At 56.7% G+C, this 26109-nt stretch overlaps 3 protein-coding genes across 9 annotated transcripts; 2 read left to right on the top strand and 1 right to left on the bottom strand.

Moving 5' to 3' along the window:
- Positions 1-385: 385 nt before the first annotated feature.
- BAD (BCL2 associated agonist of cell death) lies at positions 386-11937 on the bottom strand. Of its 2 annotated transcripts, none has more exons than XM_043870566.1 (4): positions 11842-11937; positions 11366-11560; positions 1460-1653; positions 386-893 (listed from the first exon to the last, which is right to left on the bottom strand). In XM_043870566.1, the coding sequence occupies exons 2-4, from the start codon at positions 11550-11552 to the stop codon at positions 768-770; spliced, it is 507 nt and encodes a 168-aa protein (XP_043726501.1). In that variant the 5' UTR covers positions 11553-11560; positions 11842-11937; the 3' UTR covers positions 386-767. The 2 variants fall into 2 exon arrangements, with proteins under 2 accessions (XP_043726501.1, XP_043726508.1); XM_043870573.1 differs by having other exon boundaries at positions 11366-11563; positions 11842-11923.
- Positions 11938-12047: 110 nt separating this feature from the next.
- On the top strand, positions 12048-16573 carry GPR137 (G protein-coupled receptor 137). Of its 2 annotated transcripts, none has more exons than XM_043927940.1 (8): positions 12048-12554; positions 13647-14025; positions 14109-14158; positions 14860-15085; positions 15199-15348; positions 15474-15602; positions 15713-15828; positions 16123-16573. In XM_043927940.1, the coding sequence occupies exons 2-8, from the start codon at positions 13669-13671 to the stop codon at positions 16280-16282; spliced, it is 1188 nt and encodes a 395-aa protein (XP_043783875.1). In that variant the 5' UTR covers positions 12048-12554; positions 13647-13668; the 3' UTR covers positions 16283-16573. The 2 variants fall into 2 exon arrangements, with proteins under 2 accessions (XP_043783875.1, XP_043783882.1); XM_043927947.1 differs by lacking the exon at positions 12048-12554 and adding an exon at positions 13383-13514.
- Positions 16574-17826: 1253 nt separating this feature from the next.
- On the top strand, positions 17827-25656 carry KCNK4 (potassium two pore domain channel subfamily K member 4). Of its 5 annotated transcripts, none has more exons than XM_043927874.1 (7): positions 17827-18007; positions 19558-19823; positions 23006-23129; positions 23258-23418; positions 23613-23799; positions 24289-24428; positions 25110-25656. In XM_043927874.1, exons 1-7 carry the CDS (start codon positions 17983-17985, stop codon positions 25521-25523), a joined length of 1317 nt encoding a protein of 438 aa, XP_043783809.1. In that variant the 5' UTR covers positions 17827-17982; the 3' UTR covers positions 25524-25656. The 5 variants fall into 5 exon arrangements, with proteins under 5 accessions (XP_043783809.1, XP_043783832.1, XP_043783818.1 ...); XM_043927897.1 differs by lacking the exon at positions 17827-18007 and adding an exon at positions 18169-18184; XM_043927883.1 differs by lacking the exon at positions 17827-18007 and adding an exon at positions 18344-18407.
- Positions 25657-26109: the final 453 nt, after the last annotated feature.

The raw sequence follows: 26109 nt of genomic DNA, 5'->3' as shown, positions 1-26109 counted from the left end.
ACTGCCAGTTCCCTGAGGAGCGCTGGCCCCAGGCCGGCCACACAGTAGCTGCTCAAAAGGACTGACCCAAATAGGAGCAAATAACCCTCCCTGGGGGACGGCGGCACGGTTTGCAGTGCGTGGAATTCCAGCGGCCAGCCGGCCTGCAGTTCTCAATTACCATATTAGAGATAAGGACCTGGATGTCCCCGAAACCCGATCTCGCTCCGTCTCCCGGAGTCCAGGCGGCCGTAGCTCCGCTCGCTGCCTCAACGCCTCCCTGATGTCGGCCGCAAAAGCCTCAGTTTCCCTCATATGTAAAGCAGGGACATCTTTTGAAACTCTTGTCAGTGCTAGCGCTCTCTCAGCCCGAGAAGCCCCAGGCGACAGACAGAGGAGACTCCGCGGCACAGACGTGGGGTTTATTAGCATCTTAGTATCGGGCATAGGTCCGCAGCGTTACCGCGGAGGAAAGGGTTCCGGCGAAGTTAGGGTTAATCTCGGCTCGCAACTGGCGCAGGCGCCTGGGGCGGCCCAGCGCCGGGGGGCGGGGTCACGAGGCCGCTTCCGGCAGGTAAGGGCGGAAAAACTTCCAACTTCCGATGGGGGCCGAGCCCCTCCGTGGTCCTCGCACACACCGGAAGGGGATCGGGCTCTGGGTCAGACCTCAGTCTTCCGAAAGGAACGAAACCGAGCCTCCTTTTACAAAAAGCCTGCAGAAAAACTTCCGCCCGCTCCCAAGATGGCCACCAGCAGCGGTTGGGAGATTCGGGATGCGGGGCGGAAGGTCATTGGGAGGGGGCGGAGCCTCCTCTCCCCAAGTTCCGGCTCAACCAGGACTGGAGGAAGCGCGTCCAGCTGGGGCTTTGTCGCATCTGCGTCGCCGTGCCAGCGCTCTTCGGGCGAGGAAGCCCCTTCAGGGTGGGAAGAAGAAAGGGTAGAATGAATTAGCTTATTCTGGCAGCCCGAATCAAGGCCCCTCCGCTTACGGAATCCCACCACCAAGTGAGATCCCGGAGGAGACAAAAGACCGTAGATCCTAACAGGCCTTGTACCGAGAGGTCTTCTGACTACTAAGCATAGTCCCTCCATGTTGCGGGCAGAAAGAGAGAACGCCTAGGATCCTGTAAGCGCCAGAGCCGGAGACTTAGCACGTGGAAAATGGGACCATAATTTGAAAATGAAAGAAGTGGTTCGGAAATTGAGGCCAAGAACCCAGATATTCGAAAGGGGTCGGCTAGGAGCACAAATGCCTCGCGCTCCGGGGATTTGGGGAACCCAGGAGCCTTGGCCCGCTGGAGCAGGGTCAGATCCCCGAATACCCTGGAACTCGGCAAGGGTCTGGCTGGAGTTCCGAAAGGAGCCAAGGAGCCCCGAAACGGAAATTCCGACGTGCACTGGAACAGCCCAGTGGGAGGAGGTCCGGGAGCACAGGTCCCGGTGTGGCCCGGGACTGCGGGGCACTTCAGCCGGCCCTCACCTTGAAGGAGACGTGAAACTCGTCGCTCATCCTCCGGAGCTCGCGGCCATATCGCTGTGCAGCCCAGAGGTTGGGGGGCGCCGAACGCGAGCGGCCCCTAAAGGGGCCGAGATCCTCCTCCTCCGTCCCTTCATCATCCTCTGACCCCGCGGGGTAGGAGCTGTGACGACTCCGGGTCTCCACAGCCCCAGTGCCTGCAGAGAAGATCATAGGGTGGGGATGACGTGAATCTCAACTCTCGCATCTCCAGCCCTGCAGCATTGTTAGTGAAGTTTCGAATTAACTTCTCATTAATCCCACAAATCTTAATTGAGCCCCAGTAATGGGCTAGACCCTTTGGCTCAGATGGTAAAGAATCTGCCTGCAATGCGGGAGATCTGGGTTCGATCCGTGGGTGGGGAAGATCCACTGGAGAAGGGAAAGGCTACCCACTCCAGTATTCTTGCCTGGAGAATCCTACGGACAGAGAAGCCTGGCGGGCTACAGTCTTGTGGGGTTGGAGAGTCACTTTCAACAGACCAGACCTTTCGTTTATAAAATGACTTAACCTCTGTGCTTGGTACAGAATAAGGGCATAAATAGTAGTTAGAGCTGTGAGTGTAAGATCCTGAGGCTTCCCAGCAATTCCCTGGGAGGTTAACTCTTTCATCAGCTCTAGTCCCCTGCAGAGGAAATCAGTCTCCTGGTTGAGGAGGTACCCCAACCAAGCCAGACAGGGTTGAACCCCACCTCCGCAGGTGACCAGCTGGGGCCCATCTGTTTCACTGTTGTGACCTACAGGAGACCTAGGAGCCCTTTGAGAACAAGAACCTGTCAGCATATCTGTACCTCCCACAGCACCCACTTTGAACAAACTGTCCAGAAAGATCTGTTGACTTTTTATGGTAACACTTATGGAGCACTTACTAGGTCCTGGGCATTACCTCATTATCCTCCTAAGCATGCCAAGAGGTAAGTATTAATATTGCTTCCATGGTGTAGATGAAAAGACAGAGGCTTGGAGAGGTTAAGACTTGCCCTGGGTGGCACAGCTGGGAAGCTCTGAGGTCCGAAGCCCCTACAGGTTTGTTGGAACCCAGAGTCCAGTGATAATCCGTTGAGCTACACGTCTTTGTCCAGCCACCCTTCAACTCGCTGAGCCTGTGTCTTCACACCTCTTTATGGGGATAAACCTAGTTCTTAATGTCTGTGACTGCCTCACATAAACAGCGTGAAAGTCCTTTGTAAGCTGAAAGTGTGTGATGAATCCTTATTCAAAGAGGTGTGTCCTGAGTTTGTCTGCCTTTTGCATGTGTTCCATCCCCCAAATTCCTGTCAACCCCACCCTCGTTCCCAGACCAACAAAGACCTAGAACACTCCCAGGAGCATAAATCCTGGATTTATGCTGGATTGAAAGGCATGGAACAAGTGCAGGGGAACAGTATCCACAGCAAGGTATGACTGTGAGGGAGGCATTCTAGAGAAAGGATGATCTAGGCCAGGTCTTGAAGCCAGGGGTAAATTGTCTCATCCTCTCCGAAGGCCTGTGGGCCAGCTCCAGGGCCGGGGCCTCCAAGGGTCCCAGCTCCAAACATAGGGCTGGGAAAGCCAAGAAAAGAAGAGGGGGCTGGATCCAGAAAGGCCTAGGCCAAGAGGGTGGCTGGAATTCCTAAACTTCACCAAAGCCTGGACTCAGGTAGGCAGGGACACCATAAAGCCTTTGAGGAACGATGTGGCAGTGGGGAACAGGCAGCTAAATCAGCAGTCCAGATTGGGGCTGGGTGGGGCTAAGGAGTTGAGGGCAGCAAGAGCCCTGATGAGAATAGGCGTGTCTGCAGAGGACTCTCCAGTTCCATGGGCATCAGGACAGAAGTTCCCACCTCCACCACATTCCTGCTTTGTGACCTTGGGCCCTTTCTTTTTAATCCCTTGGGGCCTCGGTGGTGTCCTCTGTGAAATGGGGGCAGCCCCCAAGAGCCCCATGAGGACAGATGACACAGAGAAAGAACCCTGTTGTGCCTTTTTCATGTCCTGAAGCCTCCCACCTTCCCAGTGAGACAGAGGCCGAGTTTTCCCTATTTTACACATGAGGAAATAGAAGCACGAGAGGTTAGGAACTTGCCCAGGGTCACACAGCTGGCACAGCCTGCTTGGTCGCTTAAATGCTCAGGAACTATCAGCTATTATTCTACTTTACTAGCACTAAGAACCCACACAACCTCCACACTTGACAGATGCAGGGCCCAATGGTCAGAAGGCAAGTGACTAGTAGGTAGGCACTTGGTCTGGGCCCTGCCCTCTTGCCTAGGAATCAGAACAAGCAGAACAGCGGCACTCCCGGTGTCAGGCTGGCAGTATGCTTCCTGTATATTAATTCCTTATGTCCTCACCACGTCTTGTGAGGAAGGTTACTCACTGTCCCCATTTTACAGAGGAGAAAACTAAGGCACAGTAAGTAACTTGCCCAAAGTCACACAGCTAGTCAGTGACAGATTCCAGCCCAACCAGTCTGCCTCCTGGGTCTGTGTATTTAACTCTCACACCCCGGCTCCCTTCAGCAGCACCGTGGGCCTAATGTGACTGCCAGCCCTACCGGGAGCCTACCCATGGGATGGGGATTTTTACTGAAGCCATGAATTAAGCAACGCCAAGCCAGCCATTGTCAAAATGACACTCAAATGTGTAAACTGAACATTTAAGTGCCCTATTTACTAGGGAAAAAATCAGTGCTTTTCTGTGAACTCCCTGGGGGAGCAGACATGCCTATCTACTCCATCCATCCAGCCTTCAATCAGTGGTCCCTCCTTCATGCCTCTAGATAGTGCAGAGGTGTCCTCTCCCAGTCTTGGGAAGGAAAGGAGGAAGGAGGCGTGGTTTCTGTGGCTTCTAGTTGTGAGCATGGATGGGTGCCCAGGCCTGTCCTCTCTGCCATCCTTCCAGAGTGCCTGCCTGGGGCTGGGTGGGGAAGTGGGAGGGGCCTATGGCTGGAGGTGTCCAGAGCCCCAAGCTTTAAATTCTTTACTCACTGGCTTTCTGGGTAAGTGGGTGGGGCTGCACACAGCCACATTCCCGCTCCTGTGAGCATCCTTGCACACTTCGTTAAAATAGTGCTGTTCCAGACAGCTGGCGGCAGTGAGACTGAGCCATCAGGCAGGGTTGGGTTTGGATCCTGCTCCACCACGTGGGTGGTTCACATGTTGCTCAACTTCAGCAGGAGAGCAGCTCGGCGCTCCGCCTGAGTAGGCATGCGGCCTGTCCTGTCTCAGCCCAGGTTTCCTGTGTCCCGTAAAGCCATTTGGGGTAGGAAAGCCCCTTACTGGCATGTAGAGAACATACCCCTACCTTGCCCAGAGCTGAGAAAATCAGAAAACACGCTAAAGCAGACTCTGGAAAATGTTTTCTGTAAAGGGTCAGAGAGGAAATATTTTGGGCATTGCAGGCCATGTGGTCTGTCACAACTACTCAACACTGGCCATGGCTTGAAAGAAGCCATAAACAATATACAAGTGCTTGTGCACTGCTGCGTTCCCCTAAAACTGTATTTGGAACACTGAAATAAAATACTGTTCTTTGGAGTTTTGTCAACTGTTTATACAACAAAGAGGGATTTAGCCTTTGGCTGTGGTTTGCCAACCTCTGCTCTAAACCCAACTATGTCTGTCCTCTGCCTAAAACCTTCAATGGCTCCCTGTTGCCTATGAGATAAACTCCAAACTCCTGGGCATGGCCTCCAGGGCCCTTATATTCTGGTTCCAGCCTGCACTCCCTTGTCTGCCGTCAGGGGGGCGTTGGTTACTCATGTCTCCCCATTCCCTCTAAATGGATGGCAGTCCCCAGGTCTGCTCAGGGCCTGGGCCAACTCACTGCAACAACAACTGCAGTAATAGACCCTCCTCTGTGCTAGGCACTGTTTCTAAGCATGTTTCCTGTATGAATGCATCAGATTCTCATGACAACGCAATGAGGTGGGACTACTTCTAGTCCCATTTTACTGGGATAAAAAAAACTGAGGCACCCAATATTTATGGCAGCACTATTTACAATAGCCAAGATATGGAAGCAACCTAAATGTCCAACAGAAGAAGGGATAAATAAAGAAGGTTTCCTTGGTGGCTCAGGTGGTAAAAAATCTGCCTGGCAACACAGGAGACCTGGGTTCGATCTCTGGGTCAGGAAGATTCCTTGGAGAAGGAAATGGCAACCCACTCCAGTATTCTTGTCTGGAGAATTCCATGGACAAAGAAGATGCGGTATATATAAACAATGAAATACTACTCAGCCATTTAAAAAAAAAAGTGAAATAATGCCATTTGCAGCAACAAGGATGGGCCTAGAGATTATCACATTAAGTGAAGTAAGTCAGACAAAAATATGGAATCTAAAAAATGATACAGGGAAAATAAAAAAATACAGGAGACTTCCCTGGTGGTCCAGTGGTTAAAATTCCATGCATTCAATGCAGGGGGCGTAGGTTTGATCCATAGTGGGGGAACTAAGATCCCATAGGCCTCCTGGTGTGGCCAAAAACAAAACAAAACAAGACAAACAAAAAGTGATACAAATCAACTTATTTACAAAATAGAAACAGACTCACAGACATAGAAAACAAACTGCCTCCTGGTGCTGCCAAAAACAAAACAAGACAAACAAAAAATGATACAAATGAGTTTACTTATAAAACAGAAATAGACTCAGACATAGAAAACAAATTTATGATTACCACAGGGGAAAAAAGGGGAGTGGGGGTGGGGAGGATTAATTAGGGCTTTGGAATTTCTTTTTTTTTTTTGGCAGCACTGCATGGCTTATGAGATCTCAGTTCCCCAACCAGGGATTGAACGTAGGCCATGTCAGTGAAAGCGCTAAGTCCTAACCACTGGACCACCACGGAATTCCCAGGACTTTCGGATTGATAGGTACATGCAAATGACACCACCCTTATGGCAGAAAGTGAAGAAGAGCTAAAGAGCCTCTTGATGAAAGTGAAAGAGAGTGAGAAAGTTGGCTTAAAGCTCAACATTCAGAAAACTAAGATCATGGCATCTGGTCCCATCACTTCATGGCAAATAGATGGGGAAAGAGTGGAAACTGGCTGACTTTATTTTTTGGGCTCCAAAATCACTGCAGATGGTGATTGCAGCCATGAAATTAAAAGATGCTTACTCCTTGGAAGGAAAAGTTATGACCAACTTAGACAGCATATTGAAAAGCAGAGACATTACTTTGTCAACAAAGGTCCATCTAGTCAAGGCTATGGTTTTTTCAGTGATCATGTATGGATGTGAAAGTTGGACTACAAAGAAAGCTGAGCGCTGAAGAATTGATGCTTTTGAACTGTGGTGTTGGAGAAGACTCTTGAGAGTCCCTTGAACTGCAAGGAGATCTTCCTAAAGGAGATCAGTCCTGGGTGTTCATTGGTAGGACTGATGTTGAAGCGGAAACTCCAATACTTTGGCCACCTGATGCGAAGAGCTGACTCATTTGAAAAGACCCTGATGCTGGGAAAGATTGAGGGCAGGAGGAGAAGTGGGTGACAGAGGATGAGATGGCTGGATGGCATCACCGACTCAATGGACATGGGTTTGGGTGGACTCTGGGAGATGGTGATGAACAGGGAGGCCTAGTGTGCTGCGGTTCATGGGGTTGCAAAGAGTCGGACATGACTGAGCAACTGAACTGAACTGAACTATATATAAAGTAGATAAACAACAAGGATTTACTGTGTAGCACTGGGAACTATATTGAATATCTTGTAATAACCTATTATGGAAAATAATCTGAAAGGGAATATATATACGCATATATATATATAACTGACTCACTTTACTGTACCCCTGAAACTAACATATCATTATAAATCAACTTGGAGAAGGTCATGGCAACCCCCCTCCAGTATTCTTGCCTGGAGAATCCCATGGACAGAGGATTCTGGTGGGCTACAGTCCATAGGGTCACAAAGAGTCAGACAGGACTGAGCAACTAACACTTTCACTTTCACAAATCAACTATGGACTTCCCATAGTTACCACTGGGCACTAGCGGTAAAGAATCTGCCTGCAATGTGAGAGACCTGGGTTCAATCCCTGGGTCGGGAAGATCCCTTGGAGAAGGGAATGGCAACCCGCTCCAGTATTCCTGCCCGGAAAATTCTATGAGCAGAGGAGCCTGGCGGACTACAGTCCAAGGGGCCACAAAGAGTCGGACATGACTGAGCACATAAATCAACTATACTTTAATTAAAAAAAAAAAAAAAGCTGGATCTGAACCCTGCAGTCTGGCCCGGGGCCTGGCACTGGGCTGATTTACTCACCGCGTGTCTCCATTCACGCACCAGCTGCTCTCCAAGCAGCCAGCTATGCACTGGACTGTCACAGCACACAAGGCGGCCAGGGGCGTGCCCTGGAGACACACACGGTTCACCGCAGCAGCGGCTTGGAGGCAGGGAATATGAAGAGTGACAGCACCCTGCCCCTGCAGAGGGGGGCAGCGGCCCTGTGGCTCTGGCAGGTTATGGGCACCTGCGGGTCTTTCAAGGAGAATCACTTGCTTTTTAGATGTCGAAAACTAAGTCCAAAGGAATCCAGGGCAGGTCTCTCGCATCCCTTGCAGGCCTTGTCATGGCTGGACCTGGAGCTGGGGTAGGCATCCCCTTGGCTTATTGCTGCTTCAGTCCATTCTCCCTCTCTCCTCCCCAAATCTAGTTTCTTGGACTGTGCCACCTTTCCCCCTTGGGGCCTCAGGTGCCCCCCACCCACAGGATGGGCCCCTAGTGGGTGCAGGAGGTTTTGCCGCTCCTATTTCATTCACTCATAGCACAGAAATGGTCCTTTCCAGCTCCCTGCCTTGGCACCCCAGCTCTGATGATGCCGGGCTCCTCACACTTGGCCAGCTTACACTGGATACAAGCCAAGCCCTGCACCGCCTCCCTCCCTGGGCTGATACCAACACAGCCCTGGTTAAGGCCAACTCCCGGCCCGTTCCCACATGCACCTGGGTGGCCAGCGTGGCTGGAGAAAAGCTCAGCTGTGCCACCTCTGTTGAAATTCATGGTCACAAGACCCAGTGGCCCCCCGAGGTGCCCAGCAGACTTCCAACTCCATACTCTGGGCCAGACAACTACTTCAAACCTGCTCTTCCTTCTCTTGGCCTCAACCTCCACCCCTTTCCCCACCTTCACTCCTGGCTCAGGACCTGGCTTCCTTTCACTGAGAAATTGGAAGCATCCAGGAGAGAACCATCTGCTGGTTCCCACGAGGTATCTCCTTGCCCTCCTCCACCCCTCCACTGCACTCAGCTGAGCTACCCATGCCCTGAACACCAGACCACTCTCTCCTATTCAAGGACACCTCTCAGTAAGCTTCCTTTCTCCCCTGCATCCTCCAGTATTTTCCTCCTTCCTGGATTACTCCGTCAACTTATAAACATGCTCTTTCGGGAATTCCTTGGTGGTTAAGACTCCACGCTTCCACTGCAGGGAGCATGGGTTTGATTCCTGGTCAGGGAATTAAGACCGTGCAAGCCACATGGTACAATCAAAAAAAAAAAGAAACTCTTTTTTTCTTTTTCCTTTTCATCTTAATAACACAATCCTTCCTTGACTCTCCTTGGGCCTTCAGGTGCCGCTGGCTCCTCTGTTCCTCTTTGCCAGAGCTCAGCTGCCAAGAGCGGGCTCTCCTTTCTACCTCCAATTCTCTTCCCATCATCCCTCTGCACTCTCCACCCAAGCTGCCCCGACCTTAAGTCCAGTCCAGTGCTCCACTCCCAGCCCTCCTCCAGCAGCCCTCAAAGGAGCATCACCCAGTCCAACACTCCCCTCCCTACCAGGTGGCTCCCTCCTTCTCAGACCCCAGTGTGGGCTTCTCCACTTCTGCTGCTCTCTGCAGCCTTGGAGCTCCAGACTCAGCCCAAGCTCTACCCTGTCTACACTGTCTCCCGGGACCCACAGTACACTTCATCATCAATGGCCAACTCCCACATGTATCTATCCCTACTAGAAATCTCCATCTGGATGCCCCAAAGGCACCTCTAACCTGACCTGGCCTGAGCAGGGCTCCTGATCTCACCCCACACCTTCTCAGTTCCACCTCAGTTAAGAGCAACTCCATCCTTCCAGGTGCCCAGGCCATCCTCTTTAGGCCTCACACGTTTGTCTATCAGCAAATCACACCAGCTCTATCTTCAAAAGAAACCCAGAGTCCAGCTCTAATATGTACCACTTCCACCACCACCACGCTCGCACCGGCTACCCTCCTCCCCTGTGGCACCACCCCTACCTTTGCCCAGGGGCCCTGGTGATTCTCTTGTGGTCCAAATCAGATCAAAGTCCTCCAGGTTTTCACTCAACCTGAAAGCCAGAGCCCTGACCTGGGCCTTCAAGGCCCCGCCCATCAGCCCCTCCCCTTCCCTGAACTCCCGAGTAGTCTCGGAGCCCCTCTCCTCACTGCCCTCAGGGTCTTTGCATTTGCCCTGCCCTCCACCTTGGTGAAGGAAATGGCAACCCACTGCAGTCTTCTTGCCTGGAAGATTCCATGGACAGAGGAGCCTGGAGGGCTACAGTCCATGGGGTAGCAAGAGTCAGACATGATTTAGCAACTAAGCCACCACCACCAAGGCCCACCCTGACCACCTCAGTTCAAATCACTCCATCCAGCCACCAGCACTCCGGATTCCAAAGAGAAAGTCAAGGGTATGTCACCTAAGGCGTCACCTTCTAACGCACCGTATCACTGGTCTGTTTGTTTCTTTCTTTATGGCTTGTCTCCCCCTATCTTCTAGAATGTAGGAGACCCATAAGGGCAAGAGCTTCTCTTCTAGTCCCGGATGAACCCCTGGCAGCTGGAACACACGCTCAGCACTTGACACAGAAGATGGGAAGGGACAGCCAGGTACAGAGTGGAAAGCAGTTTCAAGCAGAAAAACTCCAAGTGCAAAAATCTCGAAGTTAAAGAAAGCCTGTGGAGTTCAGTGTGACATACAGCAGGCTGGGGGGTGGGGTGGGGTCTTTTTTTTTTCTTTTAATTTTTTTTTAATCCTTAATAACTGAATATCAACGTTTTTTTTTTCTTTCTTTTTTTTTTTTTTTTGACTGTAATCCTAGTTCCCTGACCAGGCATTGAACCCCAGGGTCCTGGGCAGTGAAAGCACTCAGTGTTAACCACTGGACCACCAGGGAACTCCCTGGGGTAGGGGTATTAATAAGCCTTCCTGCTCCTGAAAATGGAAGGGTGTCACATCGGCAGCAGTTAAGGGACAGGAGTTTTGTTTTCAGAAGATTTCTGTGGTTGTTCCAGGTGCCAAGGCTTGTGCTGGGCACCCGGGTGGTAGGGACTGCTAAGACATGGCCGCTTCCCTTCAGGGCCCATCCTTCCATCTCAGCTGAGTCTCCTTTGGTAGATATGGAGGACAGCTGATGCTTTCCCAGTCCCACACAGACCTGCTGCCTGGTAGGGCCATCTGCCTCTTGGGATTACCTGGCCCTGGCAATGTCAAGGACAGCCCTTGACATTGGGTGTGAGCCATAGGGCGGGAAAGAACAGAGCCTGGGGCAAGGCAGCACAGAGTCTTCAAGCCCAAAGGAAATGCCGAGTGAGTGTCACCTTAGGCAAGTCATTTCCCCTTTCTGGTGGCCTCTCAGTGATTCCGTTCTGGTCCTATGCTAAGAGCTACATACTTGGAGCATTTACTGAACACCAGCTCTATAATTAAGTGCTTCTAAGGTATGTCTGTTAATCTTCCCCACAGCACTACCAAGGTGGTGATGAACTGCTGTTTTACAGAAGAGGAAACTGAGATGCAGAGCAGTGAGGGACTTACTCAAAGCACCCCCCGCCCCCGCCCCGAGTGTGGATGTGGCTGGGGTGCAGAAAGCTACTGGGCTGGAGGCAAGCTGGACAGGCAGGTGGTTGTTGGGGAGGGGGGTTGCCTACCTCCATGGTGGCTGCTGCCGGCCGGCTGCCCCTGCTGGTGACCAGCTTCCCCCAGGAGGCCTGGGGCTGTTAGCCAGTGCTTGCTGAGACCTGGGGGCCTGTCCCCTGTGGGGCTGGGGCCCAGGCCCCTATCTGCAGGGCTGGAGTCTTCCTGCTCACTCTGCTCAAACTCTGGGATCTGGAACATGCTCTGGGCTGCTGGGGGGCAAGATGGCAGGTAATTAGAGAACAGCTGGGGCTAAGGGTGGCTGGCAGGGCTGGGGGCACAGGTGTCCCTGGCTCCCTCTCCCAAGTCAGCACCCCAGGTTCACCCTGCCTCCCCGGCGCACATCTGTCCGTTGAGTCTGGCCCGGCAGGAAGCTCGACTTATTCACCCAGGATCTAAAACTCTCAGAGCCCTGGGGCTGGAGAGAAGCCTCAGGCCCCAGCCCAGGCTTCGGCCAGACCCTCCCGCGGTAACGGCACACAGATCTCACCCCAAGCCCGATAACGAGGCCCCTGACCCGGGCCCGCCGCGTCCCTCTAGCAAAAAGAGAGCCCGGCCCTAGTTGCCTGGGTAACGGAAACTGTCACCGACCCGGCCCAATCAGCTCTTGAAATGTCACTAGCTGGCCAGCAGGCGGGGCCCCTCCCCGGGGCCCCGCCCACTGCCTTCCTCCTGAGTCCCTTCTACGTCTCCGGATGCTCAGCTCCCGACTTCCTTAGGCTTTGGGGGTTGTGGGAGCCGCTGAGGGATTCTCCGGGGTCCCCATTTGGGAGCCAGCTCCTGCTGACAAGCCCTTCAGCCCCTCTGGGACTTAATTCCCACTCCTGTAAAATGGGGATAATGACACCTCTTTCAGGAGTCAGTGATCCTTGTAAATTGGGCGGTGATTACTGTGGGTGAAAGCACTTCGCAAAGCCGTAATCGAAGCTCAGCCGTCGGAGGCAACTGTTGTTGCTGTCGTCACTGCTCCATCCGAACCGGGTGACCGGCTCGGGAAGCACCCCTCCCTCCTCCGCGCGGTGGAAACCTCGCATCGCCCGCGTCAGGGGCGCCACTCCTCGCGCCAACTCGGGGGCACTAGAGATAAGCGAGGGAGCCTCCACCCGGGGCAGGATGACTGTCCCGGCGCAGAAGGGAAAGGGGCCCCTAAGAGGGTGACAATAGGACTCGCGGAGGCCTCGCGCCTGGCAGACCGCAGGCCAGGTGAGCGGGAAACACCGCCAGCCAGGGAATGGGCGGGAGGGCTCGCGCGGGACGCGGGGGCCCCGCGGGTTAAGGCCTGGGGGCGGGGCCCGGAGGCCATCTTGGCTGAGGGCGGAAGTTTCCCTCAGAGACCGAGTGAAGGGAAGTCGTTACCGCCCCGGGTCGGCGGCACAGTCTCGATTTGGGAATGGGGAGGAGAAGCATGGGAATCGCCAGCTTCCCATGGAAGCGAGGGCTGGTAGCTCTGGGCAATGCCCACCCGGGCGCCGGCCGGATGCGGCGCAGCCGGAACGTCGAGGCCGCTCGCCGCCTCTAGTAACCCCTGGCGCCCGGCGGTGGCGCAAGTCGCGCCAATTCTCGAACAGCTCCGCGCCGGGCGCGGCGCGGGCCTGCGTAGCCAGGACCAGACCCTGAGCAATTTGCGTTGCGAACGGCGGCCGCGCAGGCGCAGGAGGGGGCGGAGCAGCGGGAGCCGGGGAGCCGGAGCCCCGGGTCCCAGCGACCGGAGCCGGCTCCCCCAGCCGCGGCCTGAGGACCGGGCGTCGGCCTCCTCCCGCCCCCCCGCGGCTGGAGAGTGGACGCAGTGGGGGGTGGGGTGGGTCAGCGTCCGGAATCCCGAGGACGGAAGGCAGAGGCCCTCCCCATCCGGATTGTTGGAGGGGAGAGAGCCCTCCAGTTTGGGGAGGGGGAGAGCCAGACGTTGAGCGTCCCCAGCAGCAGCCACTGCTCTGAACAGACTGGCGTTGGCCGGCTCTCCCCCTCCTGCCGGGACGACTCCAGCGACCGAGGCCAGGGACCCCCTCTCCTTCGGCCTCTGCACCCCCATCCCCCCGTCCCCGGCTTTGAGGCTGGCCCGGAGAGGAGTACTCCCCTCTTCCCCACCCGCCTCTGCCCTGGAGAGGAAGGGCTGTCTTTCCACACCCGGGAGTGAGGGACTCAGGTTGCCCGTGCCCCGCAAAGGCAAGGGGCCCTCTGTCGAGGGGGGGAGGGGCCGGCCAACCACCACTTCTTTCCGCCTGAGCACCCTACAACTCCCACCCCTCCGTATTTATTTCCCTGGCGCTCTGCCGGCCCCTCCATCTCTGTCTTTAGGGTTCAGGCCTCCCTCCCTGACATGGAGAGTAACCTGTCTGGCTTGGTGCCTGCTGCTGGGCTGGTACCTGCGCTGCCGCCCGCCGTGACCCTGGGGCTGACTGCGGCCTACACCACCCTGTACGCCCTGCTCTTCTTCTCCGTCTATGCCCAGCTCTGGCTGGTGCTCCTGTATGGGCACAAGCGTCTCAGCTATCAGACGGTGTTCCTGGCGCTCTGTCTGCTCTGGGCTGCCCTGCGTACCACCCTCTTCTCCTTCTACTTTCGAGACACACCCCGAGCCAACCATCTGGGGCCCCTGCCCTTTTGGCTTCTCTACTGCTGTCCTGTCTGCCTGCAGTTCTTCACACTGACGCTCATGAACCTCTACTTTGCTCAGGTAACCATGGTGATGGGTGGGGGTGGGCCCCTGGGGTAGCAAGCCCCAGGGCCCCAAATAATAATGGGCCTCTCTGCCCCCAGGTGGTGTTCAAAGCCAAGGCAAAGCGTCGGCCAGAGATGAGCCGAGGCTTGTAAGTACTGGTGGGTTCAGTCAGGGGCAGGGAGAAGCCCAGTGTCCATTCCTTCCGCCCTGGTAGGGCTGAGGGGAGTACAAAGCAGGATGCTTGGGGAAGGCTTGGGAACATTAGGCATCTGGTGCAGATGGCTCTGCAGAGGTGTTACATATGTGAAGCTCAACTATAATAAAAACCACTGAAATATGGTGAAGGGAGAGGGTACCAATGTCATCCATGATGGAGGAAGAGCTGGAGGCTCCGGCCCTCGGAAGCTCCAAAGGGCACTTCTGGGTGACCTTGGGCGGTGATAACTCCTGTCCTTTGTACAACATCTCACAGTTTATTAAGAGCTTTCACAGACATCTTTAATTTTTACAACTTACCTTCGAAGCTGATGTGTCCCCATTTGAGAGATGAAGACACTGAGGCCCAGCAAGGTTAAGGAACATGTTCAAGGTCGCACACGCGGCAGGAGGTAGAGCCAGGGCTTAAACCCAGATTTCTGACTCCCAATCCAGGGCTCTTTCTGCTGTACCACAGCCGTCAGTCATCTTCTGACCTCTTTAGCCTCAGTTTCCTCATCTGTAAACCCAGAGGAGTGGGGTTCAGACTGGGTGGCCTGAGGTTCTGACTGACACCTGGGTCTCCTGGGAAGGGCTGGGTGGTTGGGGAGCGGCAGGGTGGTCGCCTGGGGCTGACTCTGCTGTGGGCCGCAGGCTGGCTGTCCGAGGGGCCTTCGTGGGGGCCTCGCTGCTCTTTCTGCTGGTGAATGTGCTGTGCGCGGTGCTGTCCCGCCGGCGCCGGGCACAGCCCTGGGCCCTCCTGCTGGTGCGTGTCCTGGTGAGCGACTCCCTGTTTGTTATCTGCGCACTCTCTCTTGCCGCCTGCCTCTGCCTTGTGGCCCGGCGGGCCCCCTCCACCAGCATCTACCTGGAGGCCAAGGTAGGGCCACAAGCGCTGACGCCTGGGTGTCTTTGGGGTGTTTGGGGTCTTCAGAGTAGAGACAAAGCTGGAACCTCCCCTCCCTAAGGGTCCCCTGTTGTCATCTGTGCCAGGGGACCAGTGTGTGCCAGGCAGCTGCAATGGGTGGTGCCATGGTCCTGCTCTATGCCAGCCGGGCCTGCTACAACCTGGCGGCCCTGGCCTTGGCCCCGCGGAGCCGGCTGGACACCTTCGATTATGACTGGTACAACGTCTCTGATCAGGTGGGCATTTGACACATCTGCCCCCTCCCCAGTAGCTGTGGCTCCTGGCCCCCAGCTAGCCTGGGTCCTGTCGTGGGGCCCCACTGGCACGACTGCAGATTGGCACAGCCCCTGCCTCCCCACAGGCGGACCTGGTGAATGACCTGGGGAATAAAGGCTACCTGGTGTTTGGCCTCATCCTCTTTGTGTGGGAGCTGCTGCCCACCACCCTACTGGTGGGCTTCTTCCGGGTGCATCGGCCCCCACAGGACCTGGTGAGGGCCAGTGGAAAGGGGCGGCACTGGCGGTCCCTGGGCTGGGTTCTGGGGGTGTGGGAGGCCAGTGAGGGGCAGAAGGAAGCATCAATGGTGGCTCCCTTCCCTAGAGCACCAGCCGCATCCTCAACGGGCAGGTCTTTGGCTCGCGTTCCTACTTCTTCGACCGGGCACACTGCGAGGATGAGGGCTGCTCTTGGGAGCATAGCCGGGGCGAGAGCACCAGGTAGGAATCCCGGCCCCACCCGACGACCCGGGGGCTCCCAGGTTGCTCCATCAAGCCATGGGGACCTAGAGCTGGGTCTTGCCACCCACCCCTGCCCGTGCCATGGTGTATACTAGGTGAGGTCCCCTCTGGTTTGCTGTTGCTAAAGTCCCCCCTAACCCCTCAAGATGCAGTTTGCCATAGTCAGAGAAGCCTGGGTCACTGAGCTCTGTTCTCAGTCTCTCTCCTCCCCCAACTCTTGTGACTGTGGTCCTAGTGACTGCTGGAGGGCTGACCCTGTTTCTCTGCCTGCAGCATGTCAGGTAGCCTAGGCTCCAGCAGCTGGTATGGCACCATCGGGCGGGAACCAGGCTGGTGCGGAGGCAGCCAGACTCGGACCACGCCCCTGCTCTTCTCCCAGGTTCTGGGACCAGGCGGCCACCACCACAGTCTCTACTCCACCCCACAGACGTGATCCCCTTCATCTCCCCGCAGAACACCCAGCCCCCAGCCCCTCCCACCCCAGACCCCTGTGCCAAGTTCATCTGCTGCTGCTTGCCCAGGATCCCGGGGGCTGTAGCTTCCCCAGGCCGGCTCCTTGCTACTCCTGTTGCAGTGAGCTTGTGCTGTCCCCTAGGATGGGGTGGCATGGCCCTGGCTGCCAGATGCTCTCGGCCCCCTGGCATGACCCGCCGCCTCCGCTTCCACTCCGGAGCCAGCTACCTCTCCTGCGTCTGCCACTCAATAAACAGTGTCTGTGCCCCAAGCCCCTTTGCTGTCCGTCAGTTGTCTGCTTGTGTTTCTCACACCATCATCCGCTCGGTCTAGGGCTGATTGGACACTGGCCCTTGAAGGGGGCTACTGGGCTGGGCCGGGCTCATTTACTTCCCCTAAGGCTGGTGGGTAAGGAGAGGGATGAGCCTGTGTTCAAAGGAAAAAGACCAGAAGAACCCAGTCCCCGCTCCAGTCCCCTGCCTGCGTGAACAATTTCTGCTCTTCAGGAACTGCTTCAAATGTCGCCTCCTTTATGAACCCTGCCACTTCCAGGTCAGGAAACTGTGTCCCTCCGCAACCCACCCCAGGTCCCTTGGCACTGTGACTGCATGGCTGTTGTGCCTCTTGCCCTCAGTGGATCAGGGTTTCTAGAGACCCTGTTTCACTGTCTTTATGCCCAACCTGGCCTTCAGGTCCAGGACTGGTGGAGGAACAGCAGCGCCCATCTCCCTAGCCCGTGTGGATTTGGCCAGGCTGCCCCCACACAGTCTGCCTGGGGAGCCCCTTCCCTGACTGTCCCTGATAGTGCAGTTGCTGCCCTCTGTAATCACAGGCCTTACAGATCTGTCCTCTGTCCCCTGGCCAGGAGTCATTTATCAGAGAATCATTTATCTTGCCCATATATCTAGCCTTTTGGTCCAGTTCCCTGGACCTAGCACTGAGCCTGCCTTGAAACCCTTCACCTGGGACTGTTCTGAGCCCCAAGCCTCAGTACCTCCAGAGATGGGCCTCTGAGACTCAAGAGAAGCAGCTCAAAGCTGGACAATCGCTTTCAGTTGAAAGGGAAATTGCTGACATTTGTAGGGCACTCAATTGTGAGTGCCAGGCTCTGTTTGGATCATTTACAGATACCAACCTCGTTAATCCTCAGCACAGCGTCCTGAGGTGATAATTAGTCATCCCTTTTCTGTAAGTGGGGACTGGGAGGCCTGGAGAATCGGTCACCAGTCTAGGCCCCCTACTGTTAGGGAGTGGTCAGCCCTAGAGCCCATACTTAAAACCACCCAAGTGAAGGCTGAGGACCCCAGAGGAGGGGAGGGTCTTTGGCAAGATGAGAGTTGCTAAGAAGCAAGCAAGAGAAGAGGGGAGCTAAGTTCAGGGCCCTGCTGTTCAGACAGTGCGGGAGGAAGTGCTGGCACCCCTTCTAGGCTGGGATGGGCATGGAACTGAGGAGCGAGGGATGGATACTGAAGTAGAGGCAGGCGGTGCCCAGCTTGATTTCTCGGAGCTTGGTCCCAACCCTACCTCGGCCAATTCCAGGTTTCCTCCGTGGATTCCCCCACCCCTTTGTCCCCTGGGGTCTCTCCCTCAGAAGTGCAGAGCCCAAGGGCAGGGCTGTCCCTCAGGGCGGGGAGTTGAGGGCCCTTCTGATCTGGTAGTGGGCCTGGAAGATGCTGGGAAATGAGCGTGGAGCCCTCCCGGAAAGGTGAGCCGGCTAATGTCCAAGTTGGGGCCGTGCCGCTGGCCACACTGGCTGGCCCACAGGGCAGTCCCAGGGCCCCAGTCTGAGATTCCAGGCCTGACCCAGCGGCGACCCCTCTCGGGCTCCTCTGCCACTCACCTTCCCGGGACGGGCTGGGTTTGGGGGGCTGGGCAACCTCAGGTAAGGGGCTGCGGAGAGCCGAGCCGGAGGCGAGGGAGGCACCGAGGGAAGCGCGGTGCTGGAGGGGTTAAACGCGGGAGGAGGGGGGCTTCTGGCGGCAGGAGGGGGGTCTCAGCACCAGCGCCCGCCCGCTCCGCCCCTGCCGCCGCCTCCGCGGCCCCGCCGGCACCGGCGAGGCCGCGCGGGAGCCCGGGCCGCAGCCGCAGCCGCAGCGTGGCGGACAGTGAGTGCGGGGCGGAGCGGGCGGGCGCGCGGGCGCTGGGAGGGCGTGCGGGACTGCGGGGGCCGCAGGCCCGGCTCCCGGGCTGGGGCGCGCGGGGGGAGACCGGCCGGGAGGGGGCCCACCTCCGGGAGTCCTGCGGCCGTGCGTCCCGCCCGCCGCCCGTCACGCTCCGAGGCGTCGGCGTGAAGACGCGGGGAGGCGGTGGGAGCGAGTGGCGGGGTGTGCGGTGTCTGGGCGGCGGGCGCTGCTTGGTGGCCCCGCGATCTGGGTGTGCGTGGACATGAGTGTGTGCACACATGTGTGTGGGCCTCTGGGGGCCTTGGCCCGGCGCGCACGGCCCGGAAGGTCCGGTGTGCCCGGGAGTCCGGCGTGTGTGCAGGTGGACGGTGTGCGTGCAACCGGGGCAGCGAGGCCGCCTGGAGCCGCAGGGCGGAGCGTGGGCGCGCGGGTCTTTGTGCCCGCATGTGTGCGCGTGGGCGTCGCCGCGCGCTGTCCTGGGGGAGCCAGCAGCTGTCCTGGGGGATGCCGCGCTGGTCCGGCCCTGGTCGCCCCCACCCCGCTCCTTCCGGGAACCTGGTACCCTCCCTTCCCCTCCACCCTGCCTCGCCTCTGCGTAGCGACCGGGACCCGCCCCTGGGTTCCTCGAAAGCCCAGAGGGGCGCTGGGGACCCTGGGGGCTCCCTGCCCGGCCCATTGCCTCTAGAATCCGAGCAAGGAGAGGCAGGAGAGGAGGGAGAAGCCGCGAAGATGCTGCTGCAACCTCGGCGGGGTCCTCTGCGCCCCCTCAGTCCCCAGCTGGAAGGCGGGTGCCCCCAGCATCTCCTCTCTGGCCCCGCCTCTCCCTGGGCAGGCTGTCTCTGTTTCCACCTTCCACTCTCCGTACTTCCCCTTCCCTGTGCCCTCTTCTCACACCCTGGAGTCCAGGGCCGGGCAGTGGAGGTAAGGGGGAGGAGTGAGGTGGGGGTGGGGTGGGCACTGGGTGTGTCCTGGTACCAAGCGTCAAGTTGGTCAGAGGGGTGTCAGGAGAGACCCTCTGCAGGTAGTAGGGCCGGGGGCTCCCAGGACCTTTGGGTGTGTAGGGGTTGGAAAAGGAGGGTGTAGGGGTGTCAGGCCAGGTGATTGACCCCAGCATCCCTGGTTCTGCCCGCAGTGACTGCAGCTCCCCAGGAACCCCCTGCCCAGCCTCCCCAGGCGGGCAGTGGAGTTGGCCGGGCCCCTGGGCGCGCCATGCGCAGCACCACACTCCTGGCACTGCTGGCTCTGGTCCTGCTCTACTTGGTGTCCGGTGCCCTGGTGTTCCAGGCCTTGGAGCAGCCCCATGAGCAGCAGGCCCAAAGGGAGCTGGGGGAGGTGCGAGAGAAGTTCCTGAGGGCCCATCCATGTGTGAGCGACCAGGACGTGGGGCTCTTCATCAAGGTGCGTGGGTGGGGGAGAGACCCCGCAGCAGGCACCCGTGACCCCCCTGACACCAGCTGCATGCCGCTGGGGCCCTGTTCTGGAGTGCTGCTTCCTGACCCACGCCCCTGAAGGCAGGGTGCAGCTGGAGGGGTGCGGGGCAGAGGCTGGGATCCAGGTCTCTTGTGTTTTCAACATGGCGGCCATGGACTGCATTTGTTTTCCTTGCTGTGCCCGGCATTGGGTTCTCATCCTAGCATGTGATAGTGATTGCATGAAGGAACCCATGAAGGAAGAAATGAATAAATGGCTGTAGCATATGAGATATGTTATGTCTTCCCAGGTCTAACTCATAGGTGTAGGGTTACCAGATGAAGGCTGGAACACCCAGTTAAATGTAAATTTCAGCTCAAGGATGAATACTTTTAAGATACAAATTTGTCCCATGCAGTATTTTTATTTGCTAAATCTGGCATCTCTACACTAGTTCCTGTGCTTCTTTGGAGTCACAGATGCCTCAGAGAAACCCAAGAACATTGTGAACACTTCCCCACCCCCTACCTCCAGAAAAGTGCACATATAAACACTTACCCTTGATTTCGGAGGGTTCCAGGTTCCCCTAAGCCAATCCATGCCATCATGGATGCCAGGTTGAGCACACCTTCCTGCGAGAACACATGCTTGTGAAGTGAAAGCTAGAGGGAGTGCAAGTCACGGATGGGGTGGGCTTTGGTCCAGTGACTAAAGGAAGAGTGGGCCGCAGCCTTTCATGCTACTGTCAGGCAAGCACCTCTGCTTTCTCTCTGATTTCTGAGCCACTGTCATGTTAAAAAAATAAAATAAAAACACCTAACATTTAACTTGAATACATTAATGTGTATTATGTTATTGAAAAGCTACCCCCACCCCTTTCCTTTCCTGCCTGTTCTTATGGAAGGAGGAGGCATCAGCATGGAGACTCACTGTTCCAGCTGATTCCCAAGGTGGCAGGACCTGGAGCAGAGTTGAGGGTGGGGGTGGGGGGCGGTGCCAGGACACAGGCAGCTTGACATTGTCTCTGACCCAGAGAATGCCCAGAAAGGCTCTCTGATACTCTGGGTAGGAGAGTGTCTGACCACACCACAGGGCAGGAGGAGAGAGGGAACCTGACCTATTTTATCTTCACAAAGGAATTGCTTTTTTCCTGGATAAGAAAAAAGGAGAAAAGGAAGGGCAGAAACATGCAAGGCGGGCAACAGCTGCTTTATTTCTCTCCTATAATTAGCCAGTCAGGCAGCAGTTGTGCACCTACTGTGTGCTAGGTGCCATGCTGTCCAGGATAGGGTGAGCAGGGAAATTGATATTGGGGTGGACAGATGCAGGCTGTAGCCTAGAGGATGTCACATCTAGGCGAAGGGGCCGATTCCAGGAAAGTTCACTGTAGGATTTAGTAGAAGGGGAGCTTTCCTTACTTCCTGCTTTGTTAACTGCCAGCTATATGCTGAGCCCTGGCCTAGGTGCAGGGTGAGGCTGATGGCAAGGAGGGAGATGCCCCAGGGTCTTTGGGAAGAGCCGGTAATTGATGAAGCAGCTGAGATGGATAGAATTTAGAAAGGTGTGATTGGGTTGCAAGAGACTCTCGGGCAGAGGAACAGCATAGAAAAAGGCGTGGAAACTGGAAAGCTCAGAGTGTTTTGCAGTTCTTGGATTTAGCAGATGCCTAGTCATTTGAAGCAAAAATTAGAACACCCAGAATGACAAAGGGTTTTTTCCCAAGTTGTGAATTTATTGGAAAAGTGTTGCAAAATAAAATTGAATAACTTTTAATCATACACTTCACTTCTTGGCTTCATGAAGAGATTATTACAGGAAATGGAATCGTCTCAAAATCTGGGGATAAGGTCACTGTAACTTGGGTTCCAAAATGGAAGTCCCAGGAGAGAAGACTCGGGAGAGGGAGGTTGGGACCACATGGAGAAGGGGCTTACAGGCCAAGCTGGGGAATTCAGACTCTATTCTGCAGATAGTAGAGAGGGATGGAAGATTTGGGGCTGTCACTTTTAGGAAGATTAATTTGGAATGTGTCCTGCTAATGAGGACTGCAGTCAGAGAGAAAGAAGGTGGTTTATGACCTCCTTCACACTACCGCCTGTGTCCTGGCTCTGTGCTGCTTGGGGAAGGGCCCCCTGCACTCTCTCCTCACTGTGCTCTGACCTCCATCACTTAGGGTAGGCACTCTCAAAACACAGACTCTGCCTTGGGAGGGAGGCAGACTGGCTGGCAAGATGGGCAGACACATGGCCATTTCACTAATGTAATCATATTTAATAAGCATGTGGGCTTCCCTGGTAGCTCAGCTGGTAAAGAATCTATCCGCCTGGAATGTGGGAGACCTGGGTTGGGAAGATCCCCTGGAGAAGGGTAAAAGGCTACCCACTCCAGTATTCTGGCCTGGAGAATTCCATGGACTGTGTAGTCCATGGGGTCACAAAGAGTTGGACACGACTGAGTGACTTTCACTTTTACCTTCAGTGAGCATCTACTGTGTAGCACAGGGTTTGGTTTGGGCTTCAGCAGGGTGGGGAAGGGTTTGTTCATGACCCTCCCCAGATTGGATGCAAAATTTGTTGGTATGAGAACTTTCCTGGAGGGAGGGTCCCTAACTTTCATCAGATTTTTGAAGGCAAGAGACTGACTCAAAGTCAGCTTCCTAGGGGGAAGTAGGGGTGGTGGGGCCCCTGGAAAGCTGAACTCACTGAGCATGCTGTCTACATGGGTAATCATTTAACAAATACACAGTGCTTGCTTTGTTGTGAATGCTTTAACTCTTCACCATAACTCTTTGAGGAAGGTACTATTATCACCATCCCCAACTGATAGATGCAGAAATGGAAGCACAGTTCAGCTTCACTTAGCACCAAGATGTGAACCCAGGCAGTCTGGTCCCAGAGTCTGTGCTCCTGACCGCTGTAAAACTGGAAATCTGTTATGTGAAATTAAGGGGCTGATAACTCAAACGTCTCTAAAGCAATGTGTTGGTCAAACAACAAAATTGGGCTGCCCAATCTGCAATGTCTGCTCTGAGGGACTGCCTTCAAGAAGACCAGAGGGTAGGGTAGAGCTGGGAGGGGTAAGGAGGGAAGTACTCAGAGACTGGAGGACCAGGGGTTGGCCAGGATAGGAGGCAAGGACTGAGGTTCCTCCTTTTGCGCCTTGTCCTGCAGGAGGTGGCTGATGCCCTGGGAGGGGGCGCGAACCCTGACACCAACTCAACCAGTAACAGCAACCATTCAGCCTGGGACCTGGGCAGTGCCTTCTTTTTCTCGGGCACCATCATCACAACCATCGGTGGGGGAGGGGATTGGGCATGCAGAGGGGGCAAGGGGTGGCTGGGCTTTCTCATGGGGGAAGGTGCAGGGGGGGCTGGGGGGGGTGCCAGGTAGCCCCTAGACCTGCTGCACGGCCCCTCTGCCCAGGCTATGGCAACGCAGCCCTGCGCACAGATGCCGGGCGCCTCTTCTGCATCTTTTATGCGCTGGTGGGGATCCCGCTGTTTGGGATACTGCTGGCCGGGGTCGGGGACCGGCTGGGCTCTTCGCTGCGCCGCGGCATCGGTCACATCGAAGCCATCTTCCTGGTGAGCTGCTCCACGCCCTGTTCGCCCTGGCGTTGGGTTTGGGATACCCTTACCTACGTCCCAGCCCAGGCATGTGAGCGGGGTGGGGGGTGGGGGGCGCCTGAATCCCGTGAACCTCGAACACTGGTTCCGAGAAGAGGGGATGTGGGGTGTGAGAGTGGAGGTGTTGGTGACTCCTCGGCCCCTCCCTGCAGAAGTGGCACGTGCCACCGGGGCTGGTGCGAATTCTATCCGCCGTACTCTTCCTGCTGATCGGCTGCCTGCTCTTTGTCCTTACGCCCACGTTCGTTTTCTGCTACATGGAGGGCTGGAGCAAGCTGGAGGCCATCTACTTCGTGGTGGTGACACTCACCACGGTGGGCTTCGGGGACTATGTGGCCGGTGAGGCCACCTTTCTTGGGTTGCTCTTCCCTTCCCATGGGCTCTGCGATCTGGCTTCTCCCTCGAAATTCCACAGGGCGCTTGTGCGCTCACACACGCTTGCTCCACGCCCTACATCCGCTCACTGAATTCACCCTCACGTTTTGGCGGGGCTCCTGCCTACTTATAGTCTTGCATGCCTGCACCCCCATGCATGCTCACACGTATATTAAGTGACCCCTTCACACGTGCCACATTCTTGTACACGTGCACCCCTCACACATGCTCACATTCTTGCGCGTGAGCACCTCCACTTACTCTTCTCTTGCACACCGTCAAGTCACTCCCAGTCTGTCTCCTTGCATCCATTCACGCACTCTAGCTCAGACCCCTGGCCCTGGGGAGGGCGGATCCTCTCCAGGAGTTGGGAAGAACAGTGAACCCGAGACTCACGGGCTCAAGGCGTGTGTCATAATCAACTTCTTTCTGCCCTCCCCGGCGGTGTCCCAGGCGCCAGCCCCAACCAGAACTTTGCAGCCTACCAGCCGCTGGTGTGGTTCTGGATCCTGCTCGGCCTGGCCTACTTCGCGTCAGTGCTCACCACCATCGGAAACTGGTTGCGAGTCGTGTCCCGCCGCACGCGCGCAGAGGTAGGCGCCCCTGCTTCGACGCTGCGCCTGCGCCGTGGTGCTGACGCGCTGTTCCCCAGCAGCCAGTGGACCACCCCGCCTTCCCTTCCAGAGTGTGGGCTCCCCAAGACGGGGACTGAGGGAGCCCCGGTGTGCACCGGTCGGGAAGAAAGGGATAAGCTCGGACAGGTTTGCAGGGGAATCCAGTCTCTACTCTCACGGTTAAAGGTTATCATTTAGCAAATAAAGATGAAGGAATCCTAGTTGGATGTGAATTTTGGATAAGTTGCAAATAATATCAGAGTACAAGTATGTCTCAAATATTGCATGGGACATCGTTATACTAAAATTTCATTTGTTGCTGCGTTTTGTCGTTGTAGGTTTATATATTGTTGTATTTTGTAACCCCCCCTCCTGGCCGTGGAGTGGGTGGAGTCGCAAAGGTGTCTGGGGACACCGGAGAGCTGATACAAAGCCTCCGGTCTTCTGGAGAAGGGAGCATTTCAGTGCAGGCGGAGGAAAGGAGAGGATGTGGCTGGTGATAAGCTTTGCCCTCCCTCCTCCGGCCTTTCCCCACTCCTGAGGCAGGAGGACCAGGCGGAAAAGAGGGGCCGTGCCTGACGGGTGACGGCGCAGGCTCCCGGGGTTGCGGAGAGACGGTCGAGGCTCCCCGGTCGAGGATTGCCTTTCCTCCCCGCGCAGATGGGTGGCCTCACGGCGCAGGCCGCCAGCTGGACGGGCACGGTGACCGCGCGGGTGACCCAGCGAGTTGGGCCCACGGCACCACCGCCGTCGGAGAAGGAGCGGCCACCCCTGCCTCCGCCGCCGTGCCCGGGGCAGCCCGCCAGCAGGCCACTATCCCCGGCGGCCCCGGAGAAGACCGAGCCGTCCTCCCCGCCCACGCCGCCCACGCCGCCCACCCCGCCCACGGCCTCCGCGCTGGACTACCCCAGCGAGAATCTGGCCTTCATCGACGAGTCCTCGGACACGCAGAGCGAGCGCGGCTGCGCGCTGCCCCGCGCGCCACGGGGTCGCCGCCGCCCCCTCAATCCGCCCAGGAAACCGGCGCGGCCCCGCGGCCCGGGGCGCCCCCGGGACAAAGGCGTGCCCGCGTAGGGGGAGGACCCCTGCCCCGGCCTCTCAAAGGGCTTCGTTCTCGCCCTCTCACCCTGGCATGCTCTGCTTGTCTGACCAAAGAGCCCTCTCTCGACCGACCGGACCGAAACCTGGGGAGGAGGCCACGGGCTGCTTGTCTGCCACCCCCTGCTCCTGGCTCTGTCACTTCATCCATCTCCAGACTCCCACGGCTTTCTGTCTCGCTGTCCCGGCCGGGCCTGTCCCTCACAACACCTCACGACTGTGCCTCAAAGCCCGCATCAATAAACGGAAACAGTCTGCACGGCTGCGGGCGTGGAGCTGCGGGAACGCGAGAGGGTGTGCGAGTGCTTGCGTCGTCGGCCACCTCCCGGGCAAGTCAGGCCCCGCTCCCTCCCTCCCCTCCCGCCAGGGCCCCCGGGCCGAACCCCTGCCCCTCCCGTTGGTCAAGGGACCGCACTCTCGGGGGTACCTGGATCGGTGTTTCTGCCTGGAGGTTACCGGTAGGGTCTGGCGTGGGAATCAGCCCGGATGCGCGGGGCGTCCATCCCCCGTGCGGCTATGCGGCCAGGGATGGGGAGTCGGAAGGGCATCTAGTGTGGAGGGC

Source organism: Cervus elaphus, chromosome 2, assembly GCF_910594005.1.
Source record: "Cervus elaphus chromosome 2, mCerEla1.1, whole genome shotgun sequence".
Classification (NCBI taxonomy): domain Eukaryota; kingdom Metazoa; phylum Chordata; class Mammalia; order Artiodactyla; family Cervidae; genus Cervus; species Cervus elaphus.
Note: the sequence above shows the minus strand (reverse complement) of the source record. Positions and strands in the feature narration are given on the sequence as shown.